This window comes from Orycteropus afer, unplaced genomic scaffold, assembly GCF_000298275.1.
Source record: "Orycteropus afer afer isolate SDZICR_OR568_19922 unplaced genomic scaffold, OryAfe1.0 scaffold00031, whole genome shotgun sequence".
Classification (NCBI taxonomy): domain Eukaryota; kingdom Metazoa; phylum Chordata; class Mammalia; order Tubulidentata; family Orycteropodidae; genus Orycteropus; species Orycteropus afer.
Window position 1 is genome coordinate 7,252,394 of NW_006921618.1, and position 20,257 is coordinate 7,272,650.

At 51.9% G+C, this 20,257-nt stretch overlaps 1 protein-coding gene across 1 annotated transcript in view; it reads right to left on the reverse strand.

Annotated features, from left to right (window-relative positions):
- Positions 1 to 20,257, reverse strand: part of HSPG2 (heparan sulfate proteoglycan 2) — a 96,489-nt gene that overhangs the window by 36,209 nt on the left and 40,023 nt on the right. Inside the window, exons 21-42 of the mRNA XM_007935869.1 lie at positions 20,116 to 20,183; positions 19,124 to 19,264; positions 18,833 to 19,009; positions 18,453 to 18,632; positions 18,196 to 18,314; positions 17,436 to 17,547; positions 17,167 to 17,280; positions 16,956 to 17,083; positions 16,505 to 16,591; positions 15,961 to 16,010; positions 15,357 to 15,451; positions 14,934 to 15,074; positions 14,380 to 14,571; positions 8,306 to 8,398; positions 7,901 to 7,981; positions 7,470 to 7,700; positions 4,960 to 5,073; positions 3,825 to 3,952; positions 3,597 to 3,683; positions 2,487 to 2,545; positions 2,117 to 2,284; positions 1,133 to 1,243 (exon numbers count right to left, since the gene is read on the reverse strand). Coding sequence (XP_007934060.1) covers positions 1,133 to 1,243; positions 2,117 to 2,284; positions 2,487 to 2,545; positions 3,597 to 3,683; positions 3,825 to 3,952; positions 4,960 to 5,073; positions 7,470 to 7,700; positions 7,901 to 7,981; positions 8,306 to 8,398; positions 14,380 to 14,571; positions 14,934 to 15,074; positions 15,357 to 15,451; positions 15,961 to 16,010; positions 16,505 to 16,591; positions 16,956 to 17,083; positions 17,167 to 17,280; positions 17,436 to 17,547; positions 18,196 to 18,314; positions 18,453 to 18,632; positions 18,833 to 19,009; positions 19,124 to 19,264; positions 20,116 to 20,183 — 2,676 coding nt within the window. The remainder of the gene's footprint in view (positions 1 to 1,132; positions 1,244 to 2,116; positions 2,285 to 2,486; positions 2,546 to 3,596; positions 3,684 to 3,824; positions 3,953 to 4,959; positions 5,074 to 7,469; positions 7,701 to 7,900; positions 7,982 to 8,305; positions 8,399 to 14,379; positions 14,572 to 14,933; positions 15,075 to 15,356; positions 15,452 to 15,960; positions 16,011 to 16,504; positions 16,592 to 16,955; positions 17,084 to 17,166; positions 17,281 to 17,435; positions 17,548 to 18,195; positions 18,315 to 18,452; positions 18,633 to 18,832; positions 19,010 to 19,123; positions 19,265 to 20,115; positions 20,184 to 20,257) is intronic.

Here is a 20,257-nt window from a genome sequence, read left to right on the forward strand (position 1 = left end):
GGATTCAACTGTATCTCCTCAAAATATATGTTGGAATCCTAACTCCTATATCTGTGAATCTAATCTAATGATATATAATGTAATTATCTTCCACAATGCAATCTATATAATGTAATCAATCAGCTGAGGTCATACCAATATAGGGTAGATCCTAAATCTCATCACTTCTGAATCAAAAAAGAGCAGAATAGACACAGAGGCAGGCACATGTGGCAAGAGAGATGCCACATGAGGATCATCTACAAGTCAAGGAACCAAGGAACACCTAGGACTACCAACAAGGAAGGAACTGACACAGCTGAGACCCTGATTTGGACTTTTAGCCTCCAATGTGAGAAAATTAATTTCTGTTCATGAGCGACACTCCCTTGTGATATTTCTGTGACAGCAGTACTAGGAAACCAAGACATCCACCCATCCCCTCACCCTGTCACTTGAGTACATGTCTGCTGGACCTCTGGCTGCCAGTCCCTGCATTTTTTTTTGCACAAAGGATTTCTCAGACCACTGGAGCTCATTCATCTTGCTCCTGTGGTGGGACAGTTGTGCAGGGGAACTGATGCTCTGGAAAAGGCCTCCATCAGTAACTCCATCAATGACTGATGGGCTTTGGTATGCACATACCCCAGCTACCTCGGCAGGGTGAGTCCGAGGTACATGTGGTCTCCAGAGTTTCCGCTACCGGATTAAGCAACCATTGCCCACAGTGGTAACTCGCTTTATTGATTGCCTTTCCCCATCTCTCATTTCCTTCATTGGTTTTCCTAGGATCTCCTCCCAAATAAATCACTTACACTCAAGTCCTTGTCTCAGCCCAAATGAAGACAACACCTTCTTGGAGCCTCTCTCATCTCAGTAAATGGCACCCCAACCTATTTAGTTGTTGGAATCCAGACCCTTGGCTATCATCTTGGACTTTTCTCTCTCCCTCACTGACCACAAGCAAGTTCTGCCCATTCTGCCTCTAACACTGGTCCTGAATCACCTCTCTCCTCCTCCACTGCCCTCATCCAGACAGCCGCGATCCTCTCCTGTTGGATGAGTGCAGCAGCTGCCTAACTCTGTAATACACAGTTCAGGCCAGGCCAGGTATTCCTGGGGACAGATGGAAAGGAGGGAGCTAGGGACTCACCCGTGACCAGCAGCTCTGCCCGGCTAGTATTGGCATGATGGAGATTCCGGCAGGTGCAAATGTAGACCCCAGCATCTGAGGGCTGGACACTGGGGAAGTGGAGCTCGGAGCCTGGTGGGAAGGAGATGAGAATTCATCAGAGCAGACATACCTTTTCTCCCTCCCATCCCTGCATTCAAGGACAGGCCCTCAACCACTGTCAACTACTCAGAGGTGGATCAGTGCAGATCTTGGATAGAGTGGGAGAATAATGTGGAACAAAATTCAAAATCATTTTAAAAAGAAAAGACCAGGTTTGCTGGTCTGATAAGACTCTGGTGAGACCCCAGAATCTATGGCCGCAAGTTACCCTTCAGGTCTGAAACTCATCTCACTCCTGTATCCTTCCAGCCAAACAATAGACATGCATATGGGGTGTACATTGACATGAGATCTATTCCATGGAGTAATCAATTGTGAGAGAACAGAAGGGCAGTGTTTGCACTGGGAGACAGTTGAGGTGGGGTTGGGGGTGGCAGGAGTGCATGGGAGGGAAGGACACAGGGAAGAGTAACTACAGGGAGGAAGTGGGAAAAGAGCTGTTACATTATGGGGAATGGCAGTCAATGTCATGAAACAAAATGTATATGAACTGCTGTATGGAAAACGAATTTGCTCTGAAAACTTCTACCCAAATCACAATAAAAATTAAAAAAGAAAGAAAGGTCCAGAAGTCCTGATTTGGCATTGGTTGGGGGCAGAGAGTTCTGCAGAGGGCTTGAGAGTCCCACCAGAAAGTGTGACCGTGGAGTCTTGGCTCTGGAGGGGAAGCTTTTGGCCCAGGGTTCACCCTAGCCCAGCAACCCCCTCCCTCCCTGTGTCCTGGGGGAGGTTTGAAAAAAAAAAAAAGACAGGCCCTCAGCCCTCCCTGGGATGTTTAAAGGGCAGGCCCACAGCCCTCCCAGGGGCAGTTCAGGAGGTTGAAGGATCTGGGGCCATGGGTACCTTGATGTCGCTGCTGGGTGCTGCTGGGCACAGGCCGCCCATCCTCACGAGACCAGTAGAAGTAGTGGGGTGGATTCCCGCTGACCTGGCACCACAGGGAGTGGGAGCCACCTTGGGGCACTATGCTCCGATCAGGGTGGACCTGGACCACCAGTGGGGTTTGGTCTGCTGTTGGGGGACAGGGGAGGCCAGTCAGGCAGGAGAACCCCAGCATGAGGCATTGCCTTAGGTATCTCTGTCCTCCCAGAAGTGTCCCTGGGGTTCTCTACCTTTAGGCCCCATCCCCAGACCTAGTATCCCCCAAATACTAGAATTACCCAGGCCTCCTGCCTTGTCCATCACCCACATCCTAGGCCACGGTCCCACTTACCCTGTGGCATGCACCGGCTCCCTCGCACATTGGGGTTACCCACATAACCTGGAGCACACCTGTAAAATAGAACAAGGAACAGCTTTGTCAGATCCCAAGGGATTCAGTGCATCATGGTGGGCTTGGGGGATGGGAGAGCAGAAGCTCAGCTTGCAGGTTCAGAGTTCTGGAAGGACCTCAGGGACCAAAGAGACCCCAATACAGGACCTTGGTGAGCTGAGGGAAGTGTAAGTATGTCAGCAGGTTGGGGAGCTGGGGGAGAAAAACCTTTACTCTTCATAAGAAAAGTCATGTAGCAAAAGTTTGTTAAGCAACTACTAAGTACCAGACACTATGCCAGTGCTAGAAATACAACAGCAAACACAATGATGTCCCTGCTGTTGTGGAACTCACTATCTAGTTGGAAAATCAACACAGAAACTCCCTATGTAAAATGAGAGTGAGAGAAGTGAATGGGGACTTGGAGGGCACAGAGGGGGTCACAAATCCAGTCCTGAGAATCAGGGAGGCTTCCCAGAGGAGGAGACTTCTCAGCTGTTATATTTCCTTGGAACATGCTGTTCTCTTCTTTCAGAGAACTGATCATGGTTTGTAATTACATATCTGTATGTTCACTTTTTATCTTGTCTCCTGTTGCAGGTGGTATACTTCATAAAGGCTGAGGCTAAATCTGTTTTGTTCACTACTTTCTCTCCTTGGCCCACTGTATGGCACATGGTAAACGTTAAATAAAATCTGCTGAATAAGTGAATAAAGCTAAGTCTTGAAGGCTGAGTAGGAGTTAGCCAGGAAGGGGAGGTTTGGGTATGAAGAATGCTCCATGTAGAGGGAATAGCACATGCAAAGATCTGAACAATAAGTCATGAAGTAAAGCCCAGTTGAAGTGTGGAGTTGGGTGTCAGAAGTGGGATAAGACTTAAGAGTGGGCTACAGGGATGGCTGGTAAGACTGTAAGGCACTTGGGCTTATGCCGAGGCAAATGGAGAGTCCTGGAAGGGTTTTTGGCAGGGGAGGGACAAGATCCTGGTAGAGACCTTCCTGGGCAACACTATCGAGGGCTCTCACCTAGAGGTCCACCATATGCCACCCCGCCTTCACTGATAAACTTACTGTTCACAGTACTGGCCAGTGTAGCCAGGTTCACAGGCTGTGCAGCGATACCCATTGGCTCCCAGGCTCTCACAGGTGCGGGAGAACCTGGGGTACAGGGGAGGCAAAAGTCAGGCCATGGGAAGTCCCTCCCCACCCCACTCCTTCCACTTCTGCCTTGAAAGCCAGAACAGTGCCCTCCACCCATCAGCAGGAATTCTTCTTTGGGCCTTAGACAAGGGCACCCACATGTTTTCCGGGTTAGTCAGTGGGCAGGCACAAGGCTGGCAGTCCTCAGGTGTCCCAGCTGTGGCATCTCCATAGTAGCCAGGTGCACACTGCTCACAGAACTCCCCTGCAGCATTATGCTGGCATTGCTGCGGGACACAAGAATGTCAGCCAACTGACATTTGCAAAAAATTTGCTAAAAGCCTCACAATTCTGTGATTCTTTTATCTAGAATTCCATTTTGTGATTTTATATTAGAGAAGTAATCATGGAAAGACACAAATATTTCACTACAAGGATGTTCATCTCAGTGGTTTTTATAAAAGCAAAATGCTAGAAACAAAGTTAAACATCCATGAATATGAAACTGGATAAATTAAAAAGGACATCCATCCAAATAGCTATATAAAGGATGGTGTTGACTGTATTTCTTATATTCTTCTATCAGAGGAAAGTAAAGGTATATGGGGGCAAAGCTTTGAAAATATAAACTTCCTCACAAAAATATGTGTGGGTTTAATATTCTCCTCTGAAGACAGCCACATTTATTTTATTAACATAGCAGACTCCTTGCTCCAGGTTCCCTTGTGGCTCTGTGACCACGTGAACCACACCTGAGCACATACCCAGGACTATGTACACACCACTTGGACAAGTCCAGGTATAAAAAAGTCTTCACGATGTGGGAAGCTGTTCATGAAATACTAAGTGAAAAAATGTGATGACCAAGCAGGATGACCCTAGGTTTATTTTTGAAATGAAAAGTGTATCAATATGTGCAAATGTTTGCCCCAAGATGAGTGGCAGCGCTCTCCCCTCTGATGCCAGCAGTCCTTATCTCCAGGTGGTAGGACAGCTAGTGACTTTTACTCTCTTTTTGGTTTATCTTTGTAATCTGACTCCTTTACAGAAAACGTGTCACACTGGTGATAAAAAATACAGGTACCAGAGTTCTCTTTATTTTCGAAAGACTCCATCACGCCCCTGCTCCTCGGTAACAAAGCCTGCTGACCAAGAGACTTCGTCCTTGCCATCTTGCCCCCAGCCCTAGGCCTATTTTACTATGTCCCCTTCTTTCTATCCCATACTCAGTCCTGGCTCCCACCCTAGGCCCAGCCTAGCTGGTCCTTCCGCCTTGACCCTGTTTGTATCTCACCGAGCAGGCGCCAGTCTCTGGGTGGCACAGATCCGAGTGGCCGTTGCATTCACACAGCTCACAGTGGCCAAGGTAGAGGCCACTCCCAGTGCGAGTATAGCCTGGGGCGCAGTCCTGGGAGGCAAAGAAGAAAGGTGGTCTCCATGCAGACTCAGAATACCCACCCCTCACCAGGCATGAGCACTGATTGGGCATTTCAATCCAGAGTCCATTGGGTCCTAGAGAGGAAATCCCAGGCCCAGCCTTGCTCCCTGTGTGTCCCTACCCTACCCCATATGCCCTTGCAATAGGCCCCACCTAGAGCTGGGGAAATGTCTACCCCATCTTGCCTGCCCTCTCTGGTCACTTCTGAATTTAGGAAAATAATATGTCAGCCTTAATGGCAAATCCTTCCCTATCCCTGGGTCTTTTGTTCTTAAAAAGGAGCTCCTGTGGTGCCATGGTTAAAGCATTGGGCTGCTAACCAAAAGGTCAGTGGTTTGCACCCACCAGCTGTTCCATGGGAGAAAGATGAGGCAGTCTGTTTCCATAAAGAGTTATAGCCTTGGAAACTGTATGGGGGTTGCTATGAGTCAGAATCAACTTGATGGCAGTGGGTTTAGTTTTGGTTTGGCAAGAAGGATATCTACTGAAAAACTTAACCCTAAATGGAAAAATAAGGTTCAGGAGACCCTAACTTGGAAGGAGTCCTTGAAGATCCTTACAACTATGTTTACATCACTAAGTAACAGAGGTACCACAGACAAAACTGAGAATATCTCTGCACATTCTAAATAAGTAATAATGGGTCCTGAAAACAATTAATTTCCACTCATTATCCCTTATTTAGGAGCTCTGATAGCATAGTGCCTAAGGCACTTGACTGCTAACCAGAAGCACCAGCTACTCCTTGGAAGGAAGGTTGGGCAATCTACTTCTGTAGTGATATCGCCTTGGAAACCCAAGGAGGGGACTCGAGGGCACATAACAACAACAACAACATCCTTTATTTAAGGAGCTCTGGTGGTGTAGTGCTTAAGGCATTTTACTGCTAATCAGAGGCCTGGTGGTTCGAATCTATCAGCCATTCTGCAGAAGAAAGACTGGACAATGCCCACCTCTCAAAGAGATGTTTATAAATCTGTTTTGCTTCACTGCAAAAATGTGCACCAGGGATTCTGTTTCCCCTAGGGGTGAGCTTTCAGAATGTTTTATATTTTACAAGTTTGAGGGATGGGAAATCCATTTATTTGGATTTGAAATTCTTGTGGCCACAGAAAAGGTGTTCAGATGTCACACTGTATACGTGAGGATTGCACACTGGGGGATCCTGAAACAGGGAGCTTGCTGGACCCCACACCTGACCTCCTTCATGTCCACGAGGCATATCAGCCCTACCTCCACTCTGTCATCTCACCTCCCTCCCATGAGTCCTCCTACTCTCAACTCCATATTTATTCATCAGCTGTTACTTGGGTGCCTGCTATGAGGCTGGGGATTCAGGTTTTGCCCTTGTGGAGTTCATGGTCTCAGCCAAGCCCCAGAGATGCCTTCCCTCTGGCTAACAGTCTCTGTTCCACTCTCACCACCTTTTCTCTCCAAACAGGACTCCAGCCTCCTGTCTCTCCCCAGACCCACCCAGCTAATTCACTACTGTCAGATGAACTTGCCTGGAACCTGGCTTAAATGGTGGTACTTCCCTAGCAGCTTCCATTCCCTACTGATACTAAATAAGGTGATGTTCAAGTCCTTACAAAGTGGGGTCCTCTCTGGCTTTCCAGGTGTGAGCGGCTGTGTTGCAGGCTATTCCCCAGCAGGTTCCTTCTCCTGAGCTTTTGCTACTTGTCCTCCTGCTGGGACTCCTACCTGCTCCATGCTATTCACGTCCCTGAGGCATTTCCACACTCTGCTCTGGACCAGAGTTAGCTGAGCCTCTGTACTGTCTCCCTGACTCAGGTGGGCACCCCGAGGGTGCTCCTCTGGAGACGGCAGCCTCGAGCCAGAGGCAGGACTTTCCAGTAGTTAAGGGCTGGGGTCAGCTCTGGGGTCCATCAGACCTGGGTTCAAATTTGTTTCTGCTACATGTTAGCTTGTGCCCTTGGGTACGTCACTCATCCCTCAGTATCTCTATTTTTTTTTTTTTGTTAAAGGAGGTTAATTACACATAGCTAAGGGCTGTTGACCAGGAGCTCTAGTGGTACAGTTGTTGAAGCATTCGGCTGTTAACCAAAACGTTGGCAGTACGAATCCACCAGACACTCCACAGAAGGAAGATGAGGTAGTTTGCTTCTGTAATGATTTACAACCTTGGAAACCTCTGGGCAGCTCTGCTCTGTCCTATAGGGTTGCCACAAGTCAGAATTGACCTGATAGCAGTGGGTTTCATTTGATTTGGTTTAAGGGCTGTTGGGAGGACTAAATGAGATAATGTAAACACAGATGGCTATTTCAGTTCATAGGCTGTGGAAATGCCAGTGGATCAGCTTGCTCATCCCACTGCACCAGAGGTGGTCGGGCCACCATGCACTCACCTGGCAGGAGGAGCCAATGTAGCCTGGGGGGCAGCGGCACTCCTCCACCTCAAGGGCTCGGGGTCCGTTCGAGGGCCCAGGCTGGGCGACTTCCAGACTGACTGCACTGATGCTGGCAGCCAGTGGCACCGAGGAGAACGTGGCCCGGATCAGGAGTTCATCCAAGTCAGCCAGTGCCATCAGAAGGTGCTCACGTGTGGCGGGTTGACCATCAGGCCGGCGCCAGAATTCCTGGGTGAGGGATGGTAAACGTGGGTGAAGAGTATCAGGCTTCGTGAGATGCTCCTGCAGCCCACTCCTCCCAATTCCCGCTTTCCAGGCACTGACTGGGAAGTAAGGACAAGGCAGTGAGAAGCAAGGGTAGCTCAAAGCCAGGCTTTGAACTGGGGTGGTGGGTGGGGTCAGACAGTGTGCAGCTGAGAGCCCTTCACCTCTCGGAACGCAATTTCGTAGCTCTTCCTCTCAGGGCCCTGCAGTGCTGGCTGGGAGGCCACCAGCATGATGTTGTTGCCCTAGGGAGACATCGGAGGGATTAGGAGGGAAACTGAGGAACTGAGGGGAACTCCACTGTCCCCCACCACCCCAGCCTCCCCATAACACCCAACCTCCCATCTCTCTACTCTCCCAGGATCATGTCACCAAAGGAGTCAGCACCATGCCCACTGCCCCCTTCTGTCAAAAGCCAAGCCTCTCTAGGGGGCACTCAACCAGTCAGTGGGCTTGTCCCTCCACCTGTGCCAGGCCAACCAACTACTGGATTAAAAGGGCAGAATCCTTAAGGGGCCTCTGGCTCCCAACTTCCCTTCTGCCCACTGAGCTCAGAGTGCACAGCTCACCGTGATCTGGACATCAGGGTCAGAGAGCGGGCTGCCCTGAGCCCCAGCCCTGTAGGAAAGGGTGTATCGAAGCTTTCCGCCATATGCCGCCACCTGCAAGGAAACAAGGCCAGCAGTCACAGCCTTACTCTGCCCTCCTCTGGAGCTGGGTAGGGTGGGGGGTTGTCCATACAGGTGAGGGGGCAGAGCCTCTCACGGCCTTTTTGTACCTGTGCTATCCCCACCCTATAGAGGTGGCTGTGCAGAAACCTGTGGCTACCTAGGATGCAGGCCATCTCTCCCTCAATCCCCTCACAGCCTCAGACACAGTGGTGGTGACCTCAGCAATCTCTTTTCTGTTTTGGGGTTCCCTATTCCCTGAAAGTCCCAGGAAACAAGCTCTAAGCCCCTTTTCATTTAAGAAATTTCTGCTAAATCAGATAGGGGTGATGGTGGTGATCACCATGGGGTGGGAGTGCTACAGAAGCTTCAGAGGTTCTCAGGCAGAGGGCTGGGGCCAATGGCAGCCCTTGGAGGCCTGGCCTTCCTGGTGGGTGGACTTTGTCCACAAGCCATTCCCCTGCTTTCTGTAAGCAGCACTCCTGGTTTCCTTTAAAGAACGACTCTTCCCCAAATGTGGGGTATTTGGTTGGAGGGGCCTGCGCCCAACCCATCCCTGCTCCACCATGGGCACATGTGCCAGGCCTGGCCTATCTGCATATTGCACCTCCTCCCTCCAGCCCCATCACAGGGATGGATTTGTGAACCAGGTCTTCCAAGAGGACTTAGTCCTGTTACTTCTGCTATTTCTACCAAGACAGAAACATTCCCTTTTTCTAGTCTGACTATAAGCTAGTGGTATGGAAAGCCAGAGACAAATGCCAAGTGAGATAAAGTCTTAATGAGCCCCTGGATCCAGCCATGCCTGATATCAGATGTCCTTGGACTCTTTGCAGTTATAGGAGCTAATAGATTCTTTGTTGCAGATGAGCAGCTGTGCTTGGGTTTTCTGTTGCTCAGGATGGACTAGAAGGAGTCCTCAGGCTTGTCTCAGGGGCTTTCCTGCAGGCAGCCAAGGCCCCAGCTCTGCCCCACAGGGCTTTCCTCTCTCTCCCTGCCACCAGGGCAGTGCTCACATTAATACCACCAATGCACCAAGCCTACCTCAATTTTCATTCAGTTGGTGAGCATTTATTAAATGCCTATTGGCTACATGCCAGGCTAATAGGCCCTAGGGTTGTCCTCCACAAGCTCAGGGCGTGGTGAGGAATTCTTGGAGCACAGCCAAATAACCATGAAACTATTGGTTTCCTGTTTGCTTTGGATGCCAGCATGCTCACAGCCACGTCCAAAGCCAACTTTCTAGTAAGTTGGAGGTGTGTGCAGCATAGTGGCTAAGGGAGCTGCTTCTGTAATCTGAAAGACGGTCCAAGTTCCAACTCTACTGCCTGTGTAGCTTTGGACAAGTCACTTAACTTCTCTGAGCCCCACTTTCTTCATGTATAAGTAAGAGTAAAAAGAACAGCTGCCTTGCAAAGTAGTGTGAGGATTAAATGAGACAAGACACTTAAAGTACCGTGCCCCACAGAGGCCAAGCAATCGGCTTCAAGGCTTGGTAATTTACCACGACTCCCAGCTCTACCCTTGGCTTGAGCAGATCTTTCATCTTTGCCCTAAATGTCTTGCCTACTTCTCTGAATGGTATTTTCTTGCATATTATCTGTGTTTTATTAAGTGTCACTCAAAATTGTTTTTGGAACAAGATGGAAGAGATATCAATAATAATATTAAGACTAAAGCAAGGGCCCATACGAATAGTAAAAATAATGCCCAAGATGATAGGAATGAGAATCAGACTTTAACTGAGAGCTCTGGGAGGCCAGGGGCTTCTTCTGTGCATATAAAATGCAGCATATGGTAAGTGTTTAATTAATGCTGCTTGGATGGAAGAATACATTAATGAATGTAGTACTTAGAGCTGGGCCAGTGATCTAGGTACAGAGTAAAGAAAGGCCAAAGAAGAGGTGCTGGGGACATCCTCAGGTGAGAAACTCCTCTGCTGGGGTCCAGGGGCTGGCTGAATAGTAAGCACAGAGCTCAACTCAATCTTTGCTTGACCTTGATCTGAACACAGGACTCTGGGGCAAGTCCCTTCTCTCCAGGCCTCCATTTATCCATCTGTCATAAAATGCTTTGATAACAGAACATCTGGTACTTTAGGATTCTATGACCCCAGTGCCCCACCAGCTCCCTGTTACCTTATCCCCCAGGAAGGCCCGGGGCAGCTGCCAATAATAGAGCCTTTGTGGAAGCAGAGAGAAGCCTTCGTAGGAGAGAGAGAACTAGGATAGAAGGACAGGCAATGAAAGCTGAGGGAGCGGGTAGGAGTCCAAGAGGGAAGAGATGGTCCTGACGGGTGGAAACAGACTGGAGGGACATCCAGTGGCAGGGCTGAGGGACAGCACCCCTGCCCCACCCTGCTCTTGGACAACTTGCTTCTCCTCTCCAGGCCTAGACACCCCAGCTGTTCTCTCTGGACGTGTTCTAGGTGGTGTCTCCTTACAGCTGTGTGTTCCTCCTGTGGATCCCAAGATGATTTACATGGCATACTAGCAAACATTTTCAAAGTGAATGGCTGTTTCAACGTGCATTTTAAAATGTATAATTAATATCACTGAATTGGGTTATGATTAATTTAAAGGAACAGTTGAAGTAAATAGTGCACGTCTTGTGCAGAAATGGCAGAGGCTGTGTGAAGTAGGTTCAGAAATGATTGGTTCCGTGTGACAGAGCAAAACCATAGGGTTTTCTAGGGTGTAATCCTTACAGGAGGTGATTACCAGGTCTTTCTTCTGTGGAGTCACTGGGTGGATTTAAACCGCCAACCTTTTAGTTAGCGGCTAAGAGCTTAACCACTGCTCCACCAGGCTCCTTGTTTGTTGGAAAAGCATGATGGTCCCCTGATGGGTGTTTGGGCACATACCTGAGAGCCTGCTGGGAAAGGCAGAGAAGCTGAGGAGAAAAAGGAGGAAGAAGAGGAAGAGGAGGAAGAGAAAGATGGAGCTGCTCGAAGGGTGGCTGCAGGCTGGGGAGGGGAGGCAAGTCGCTGGGGCGGGGAGGGAGGATGGGCGGCAAAGCTGGAGAGGAGCTGCCAGATCTCAGCATCCATCCGCCTCTGGGCCTCGTCCACCTGGGGGACCAGAGAAGGACAGACAGAGAGAGCAGGGAAGAGACAGGAAGGACATATGTGAAGCCTTGCCTCTCCCCAGGCTGTGCCTAGGCCCAATCAGTGCCCTCTCCTTGGGCTGCCCATTCCTGATGCTCAGCCTTTTACCCACAGTCCTCTGCTCCTCATGAACCTGGTAGGGATGTCCTAGGATGGGCCCAGCTGACCAGAGGCCATGACTGATGGGGAGAAGCCCACACAGAGAGGGAAGCAGCTCTGTCCAGCTCAGGCCAGATGGGCTAGAGGTGGCCTCAGTGGCATTTATGGTGGGGGAAGCCAGATCCCTCAAGTCTAACTCTCCATAATGCTTGTGTTCCCAGCCTAAGCTGGGATGATTCCCTAGGGCAACATGCAGTGGACTGGGCATGAGGCTGGGGCCTGGATGGGCACAGGAGAAAAAGGCCCAAGAGGTACAGCGGCTGGGCCAATGCTCCTGCTTTGACTAAGCTCTCAGGTCTCCTCCCTGGGGCCCCAGACACAGCCTGCCCAGGCCAAGCCCTCAGTTACCTGAGATGCTCGCTGGGCCTGGCCCCTGCCCTCTCGGGGCTCCGGGATCTTGCCAGTTGCCACAGCTGCCCGCAGCTGCTCCTCTGAGAAGGATGTGCGGTTCTGATGGGATGGAGGGCACAGGCCAGCTCAGACCTCCCAGGGCTCCAGTGCTAGAGCCATGGGCAGTGTCTTCCACCCATGGACACGGTGGCCAGAAAGGCCCACACTGACTGGGGACAAAGACGTATGATCCCCTTCCTGGGCTGGCACAGAGTGGCTAACTCTAAGCTGCTGGAGGAGGCATGTGCACACAGACGGTTAATGGTGCTGTTGGAAGTATGCTAGGGTAACCTGGTAGGCAAGGACCAGCACTGAGTTAGTCTCCCTACCCCCTAGGTTACCACTCTAGCCACAGATGGATGGTACCAGGATCAGACCACACAGCAGTTGAGGCAAGGTGTGGTACATAGTCCTCCTGGCTCTAACTCCTGGCATCACAAGACTGACACAGCAATGCTTGCATCGGGGGCCATCAGGCACCATCTGAGCTCATGCAGGCTCTCATTATCATGGGTACTGGGTATCTTCTCACACGAGGCTGGAGGCATCCAAAAACACATCATGCCCACAGCATACCAACTTCACACCACGCATGCTACGGGCCTACCTGGTGAGCCCGGCGCATCCGTGCAAAATATGCCTCTGTCTGTGGGGTGCAGGGAGAGCCCAGGAGAGGAAGTCAGAGAGAAAGGTCTGAGAACTGCAGGGTCAGGGCAGCAGGGAGCCAGCAGACAGGCAGGCAGGGGGACAGAACAGGAACCCGAGAAGGGAGAAGGGACCAAGAGGCAGCCAGCTGAGGGAGGAGGCTGGAATATTTAGGTCTGTCTGAGGAAAAGGGACAGGGCAGGCCCAGAGCTCCCCTTTATGTGTCCCTCACTTTCCTGGGGCCCTGACTCTGGGGACACATGTGCTAGGCACTGCCCTCAGTCAGGAGGGGACTACTGGATCAAGCCCACTTCCCCTGGACACTACCAGGTGGCTTTGATCTTTGGGAGGCACATCTGGGCAGACTGCATTGAAGTCTGCCCCTAAGACCCTGCCCCCAAATACCACATTTACCACCACACTCCACTAAACCATGGGTTGGGTAGCAGAATCAGGTTCATCTCTGACTAGCGCAGCATTGTAAGGGCAGCCTTTAACCTGGGTTTGAATCCAGTATGGCTACCTATTAGCTGCGTGACTTCAGGTAAGTTACCTAACCTCTCTCTGCCATAGTTTCCTCATTTATAAAATGGTAGCAGCACCTGCTACCACCTGTCAGTCAGTTTATTGCACTGTGGTGGCTTGTGCATTTCAAATACCAGCAGGATCGCTCACAGTGGAACATATTTCAGTGAAGCTTCCAGACTAAGATAAACTAGGAAGAAAGGCCTGGTGTTCTACTTCTGAAAATTAGCCAATGAAAATTCTATGGATCTCAACAGAATACTGTCCAATATAACAGTGCTGGAAGATGAGCCCCTAGGTTGGAGGGCATTCAAATACACAGTGGCCACAACACTGGACTCAAGTGGACCAATGATGGTAAAGATGGCACAGGACTAGGTAACGCTTCACTCTGGTGTACATGGGGTCACCATGAGGGGGGGCCAACTCAACAACAGCCAACAACAAGCAACACCTGGCTCACAGGGTTGTGAGTTATTACATGTAAAAGTGCTTGGAACAATGCCTGGCACAGAGTAAGCACTCAATAAATATGATCCAACACCAACAATGAGCCAACAGTGTGGACAAATAAATTTTGAGTGAGTGAATGAATGAAACAGCAACCATGTGTCACTCATCCTATGTTTCTAGGGCCTCCCCCAGGACCTATTTGTTGAGTGTTGTTTGTTGTCACTAGGTGCCATCAGTCAATTTTGACCAGTAATGGCCCCAGGTGACAGAGCAAAATCATAGGGCTTTCTAGGCTGTAATCTTTACGACGGCTGATTGCCAGGTCTTTCTCCCGTGGAGCTGCTGGGTGGGTTTAAACCGCCAACCTTTCAGTTAGCAGCTGAGAGCTTAACCACTGCTCTACCAGGGCTCCTTGTTTGTTGAATAGCCACATGAAAGCTAATCATCATTAACAATTAAGCACGTACCATGTCCTCTTGTTCAGTAAGTGGCAGAGATAGGCTTTAAACTGAGGTCTATCTAACCCCAAAGGCCACAGAATTAACCACAATGGCAGATGCCAGCTGGATGGCCAGCTAAGAATGCCCTCGTGGACTGGGGTCTGAGTCACTGCTGGCCCCAGTGCTCACAAGGGCTTAGCACAGAGCTGTGCTGGGGTGCTGGGGGAGAGTCTGCCATCCCAAGTTGTGCATCACACCTTGTCTCCCTGGAACGTCTCTGGCAGCTGCCAATAGAAGGACTCGTGGCCAAGCTGGGCAAAGTTGTCAAAAGAGAGCTGGGCTCTGTCAGGCACGGGTTCCACGGTGAAGCCTCCTGTCAGGCGGCTATTCCGCTGAGGGTTCACCAGGGCAAAGCCTTGGAAGTCCCCAGGAGCAAAGTGGGTGGAGATCTGGAACAGAGGGGGGAGAAGTGTCAGAATAGGCATTGGGTAGGCACCTTGTCGTGGTGAGTGTCCAGGAAAGGCAGTTAGGGTGGGTAATGGGGGGTTGCTGAGATCAGGGCTGGGGTAGAAATAATGAGGGAACAGAGAGGACATTATGGTGGAGCTAAAGGCTCTGGGCTCAGGGCTGAGATGAGCAATAATGGCATCATGGGGAGGCAATTCGGGTGGGGGTCAATGGCACCAGTGCTTAGATGGGCAATATCGGTTGAGGGGAGGGCATGGGGATGGGCATCCTCATAAGCAATAGAGACACTACTGGGATCGGGTCCTGACTTGCCCTTATGATGAGCCAGGAAGCAGGTTCTCACCAGGTGGCGGGTGTAGGAGGAGCTGGCGCACTGCTGGGTGACACCCATGCAGAAGCAGGGCAGGCAGCCTTCGGGGTTGCTGGCGCTTAGGTGGAAATGGTGGGGCCGGCACTGGCTGCAGGTGAGACCTTCCACCTGGGCCTGGGTGGAGGGACAGAAAGATGTACACAGAGGGTGCAGGAGCTCGGGTGGGTCTTCCGCCTCTCAGAAACCTCTTAGACCAGCATTCCCAGCCACTCCCAGTAGTTCTGGGGAGCTCCTGCCTACCCCACAGCCAGACCTCCACTATTATCAGATGCTGTCTGATTCCCACCAGGCCCCAGGCCCTAGAGAGCGGAGGAGGGAGGGCATGATGAGAGGGAAAGCCTGGTGACTGTGGTGGCTGTGGCCCAGGGCCTCTCAGAGGGCGGGGCTCAGACTGACCTTGCACTGGCATTGGCCGGCAGCATCACACTGGCTGCTGAGACTGCCCTGGGGGTCACAGCCACAGCCAATTGGCCCTGGCATCTGACCATCTCCTAAGAAAGAGGGAAACCACAACTGGAGCCCCAAACCTGCTACCAAGCACCCTATTCCCACCACCCTCTGGGCATCCACCTCACCACTGAGAAAGGGGTGTTGATTCTTAGCACCTACCACATGCTGGACACCTTACACTTTCACCACAGCCCTCAAGGTGGATCCTATTAGTATCTCCCTTTTACATATGAAGAAACTGAGGCTCATAAAAGGAGCTCTGGTGGCGTAGTGGGTAAGGCATCTGGTTGCTAACCAGAAGGTTGATGGTTCAAAACCATCAGCTGTCTGCAGGAGGAAGATGAGACAATCTACTTCTATAAAGATTTATAGCCTTGCAACCCCAATGGGGGTCACCATGAGTTGGAATCGACTTGATGGCAGTGCGTTTTGGGAGGCTCATAAAATAAAATCACTTGCTCCAGTCGAAGGAGAGCAAACATTCTGTCCTAGTTCCACCCCTGGGGGGACTGGGTACCTGAACTCCAATGGCTTCCCCAGCCCTACTCACTTTGGCATGGCTGGCCCTGGCTGGGATTGCCATGGTAACCTGGGGCACACCTGGCGAGAGAGAAAACATTTGAAGAAAGGAAGGAAGACCACAGAATCCTGGAGAGCCTGCCATGAGCCCAGGACTGTACTCCATGTAGGAATCAATGACCTTCCAGAATGGAAGAAATTAATCAGCCCAACTCACCCATTTTACAGATTGGAAAACAGGTGAGAAAAGGCCAGGGATATGTCCAAGGCCATACAGCCAGTGAGTTGGCATGATCAGGTGTAAAACTTAGGACCTTCAGCAAGAATGACGGATTTTCAGGAGGATTTTGGGTTGATGCTGGGGGTTGGAGGTAAATGGTAAACCAGAATCTCAGAGGGCCTTGAATGCCAAGCTAAAGGTTTAGGCTCCCGGAAAGGGCAGCTGAGTATCTTCTGGGGGCCCGAGTGAGGTCAGAACAGGAGAATCCTCGTTCCTCCTGGCTAGGAGGGCCAGGCCCTGCCTGAGGACTCCAGGGGTAGCCCTTCCTGCACGCTCCACCCTGCAACCACCTCACCTCTCACAGTGGCGCCCGCTGTGACCCAGGGAGCAGGCATCACAGGTGGGAAGGCCGTCTGTGTCCAGAAAGCAAGTGTGCGTAGCCCTGTCAGGGTGGGGAGACATAAATTCCCAGTTAGTAGGTGGGCTGCCCTTCCTCCTCTCCCTGTTCCTCCAGAACCAGGAAGAGCCAGGCATGTGAATTAACAGGTCTAAGTGCCAAGTGCATGCCAGGCACTAAGCTAAGAGGTCCCTGTGCACTCTCTCACTCAATTCTCATATAAGAGACTGAGGTGGGTATGTCATTACCCCCATTTCACAGAAGAGGAAGTGGAGGCCATGAGAGTGAAGTGTATTTTATCCAAGGTGACACATGGAGGAAGCAGTGAGGCCAGGACTTAACCACTGACTCTCAGAGGGGCTGAGAAGAAGGGAGTGGTGGACAGGGACAGGTCAGGGGCTGGACGCACTGGCCAGCAGCAGGGGCTCCGTGGCACAAGCATGGCTGGCAGTCCTGCGGTGTCCCCCGCTGGGCATCCCCATAGTATCCTGGCTGGCACTGCTCGCACTGAGGGCCCTCTGTGTGGTGCTGGCAGCCCTGGAGGGGCAAAGCATGGCTTGAGCCTGGGCCCCTGGAGGCCATAGATGCCAGGGGAGGAGAGGTAGGAGGGCAGGACTCACCTGGCAGACACCTGTTTCAGGTTCGCAGATTTCCGTGTGGCCATGGCAGCTGCAGCGTTCACAGGTGCCCAGGTAGAGGCCGCTGGGGGTGCGTGTGTAGCCTGTGTCACAGTCCTGGAGACAGGAATAGGTGGCAGTGGGAGGGGCTTCCCCAGCGGGGCCAGTTCTGGGCGGGGGGGCACAGAGTGGCCAGGGCTGGGGTGAGGCCTGGGAAGGTGGGAGAACTAAAGAGGTGAAGCTGGTGGACAAGTGGTGGGGACAGGGCTCACCTGGCAGGATGGGCCACGATACCCAGGTGGGCAGGCACACTGCTCCACTTCTGGTGCTGGGTCCTGGCCGGTGTCCTCAGGCACAGCTATGTCCATGATGATGCCAGAGACTCTGTGCATGACAACAGCTACATGAATGAGTGCCTACTCTGTGCCAGGTACCCCTGGAGGCCTTTATATAGACTATCTCATTCATCCTCCAACAGCCTCATCACAGAGGCTGCTGGGGACTGTCTACATCCCCGACTGAGTACCCACCCTGAGCTGCTGTGAGTGCTCTTACTTGCAGTTTACACCTAAAACTTTCTTTGGAGACTCTACACTTCCTTGCCCTGAAGGTTATACCACCTACTCTCCCAGGGTGACAAATGACAGGCTGATACAGGGGACAAGAGCCCTGACCCCTTTGCCTCAAAGCAGGATGACTCTACAGGGCAACTCATACTCCAGAGCTGCCTGTGGGATGAGGCTAGGGCTGGACTTCTCCTGAAACCATATCCTTGCTGGGCCCTTTCCTGTCCTGCTTCCCTCATCACACCTTACAGATTCTCCTTTTGAATCATAAGCACCCAATCCCTGCCTCAGGCTTTGCTTCTACTTAAGACAAGCCCTGCAAGGAAGGCACTGTTATTACCTCCATCTTACAGATGAGGGCACCAAGGCACAAAAAAGGCCACAAAGCCTGTAAGTGGCAGAGCTGGCAGTTGGCTCCCAGACCTAATTCCCCTGCCCCCAGCCCTCTGGCTCTAGCCCCAGGCACCTGCTCTCCGCTGGCCGATGGGTGTAGGACGCCTGGATCAGGAGGGTGTCGATGCCTGCCAGAGCCATCAGCAAGTGCTCCCTAGTGGCCGGCTGCCCGTCAGGCCGCTGCCATGCTTGCTGCCCAGGGAAAGACACATGGGCTGCAACTCCCCACATCCTGGGGCATCAACACCCTGAAGGAGAAGAGCCTGGAGGCCAGCCCCCCTACCACACACACACACGCATAGGAAGGGCTCCTGGGACAGTGTTGCTCACCTCCCGGAAGGGCACGGTGAAGGTATTAGGCTGGCCAGGACTAAGCTCCCGAGACACATGATGCTCCAAGACGATGCCATTGCCCTGCAGCACCACCAGTGGTTGCCTGTGCAGTGGCTCGGAGCCAGGCTGGGGCTGCTGTGTCACTGTGAAGCGAAGCTCTCCTCCATAGGAGGTCACCTGTGATACAGAGTGGACAGAGTGCTAGGCTGGATACCCACAGTCATGTCCTGCCACTGCTCCAGCCACCTTCCCCATGCAGAATGTCTTGCTCTTCTCCAAAGGCACCAGGACAGTTCTACTTCCAAAGCACAGTCCTGCTTTGCCTGTGCCCTTCCTGCTGCCTGGAATGCTATTTCCCCTCCCACCCTGCTGCCTACCTTGTCCCCCCGGAAGCGTTCAGGCAGGTTCCAGAAGTAGGGTCCAGATAGGAGTCTGTGGAAGGAGGAAAACACCAGCTCCCCAGGTGTGGGTGACGAGATGCCCTCACTGGTGGTATAGGTGCCTGCGGCGTTGGTCAGGCTGAACTGGGTAGGCTCCTCAGAGGCCCCATGTACCTGGGAGGAGGAAAGGGGGCTGGGATGGGGGCCAGGGCCTGTGCATGGCACTCAGCATCCCCAGCCCTAGGTTTGGAGGTCCCACCTGCCCAATCACCCATCTTTCACCAGTACCTGGGCACGGCTCCAGGTGGAGCTGGTGCATTGGCGGCTGACACCCATGCAGAAGCACTTGAGGCAGCCATCGGGGTTGCGGGCATTCAGGTTGAAAGAGCCATCGGCGCACTCATTGCATAGGCGCCCCACCACGTTGTTCTGCAGGCATAGAGCTGGGAGCTGCAGGGTGGCCCACGGGAGGGGCTGCCTGGAGCTTCCCGCCTAATCTGCCCACATGCTACATGGGGCCCAAGGCTGGGGGTGGGGGGAGCCATAGAAAAAACATGTGTCTGAGACATCACCATCTGAACATCATTCCTAATTAATGGGAGCTTATGTGACCAACTGTTTTTCCCTTTGTCTGCCAGGATGCTCACAAATAAATATAGATTTCAAATATAGCCACTTGAGAAAAATAATTATTGCTACTATTTATGGAATGTTTCATGCACTATGTTAACCGCATTACAAATCACCTTGTTTAATGCCCCTAAGGACTTTGTGAGGTGTGTCACTTTGCTTCAGATGAGGAAACCACCCCTCAGGAGTAGGAAATGACTTCCACGAAGTCAGATAACTCGCTGACCCACTAGGATCAAAGATCAGAACTGCCTGACTCCAGAAATCTATCTAGATCATTCCTCCAACGACATCTGATTCTCTGATTCTCCCTTCTCTGAGCCTCCATTTCCTCATCTGCCAAATGGGGGTGCGAGTACCGCTATTATTGTGTCAATATGGGGATTAAACTAAGGTGAAGGCAAATGTACACAGCAGATACAATGGTCACACAAAGCACAGATGCCAAAGGATCTGGGAGGTGAACCCAGGTTGCCTGACTCCCCAACAGGCGCAGGGCAGAAGACCAGCCAGCCAGGCCCATCAGCTTCTGGCTAGGCACTGCCTACCACCCAAGTAGCTCTAGAGAGGATGGAGCCTCCTCCCTTCATCTCCTCCCTCCCTCTGGATCCCAGTGGCCTTCAGGGGGTGGATGGGAACTGTGTGTGTACCTTACAGCGGCAGGCCTCCCCAGAGGTTCCCGTGCTGCCTCGCTCGTCACAGCGCACAATCTCCTGGTCTAGGGGCACAGAGTAGGTGTTGGCAGGGCAGGTGGGAACTGGGGAGTCTGGGCTGCCCAGGATTGGATGCTGG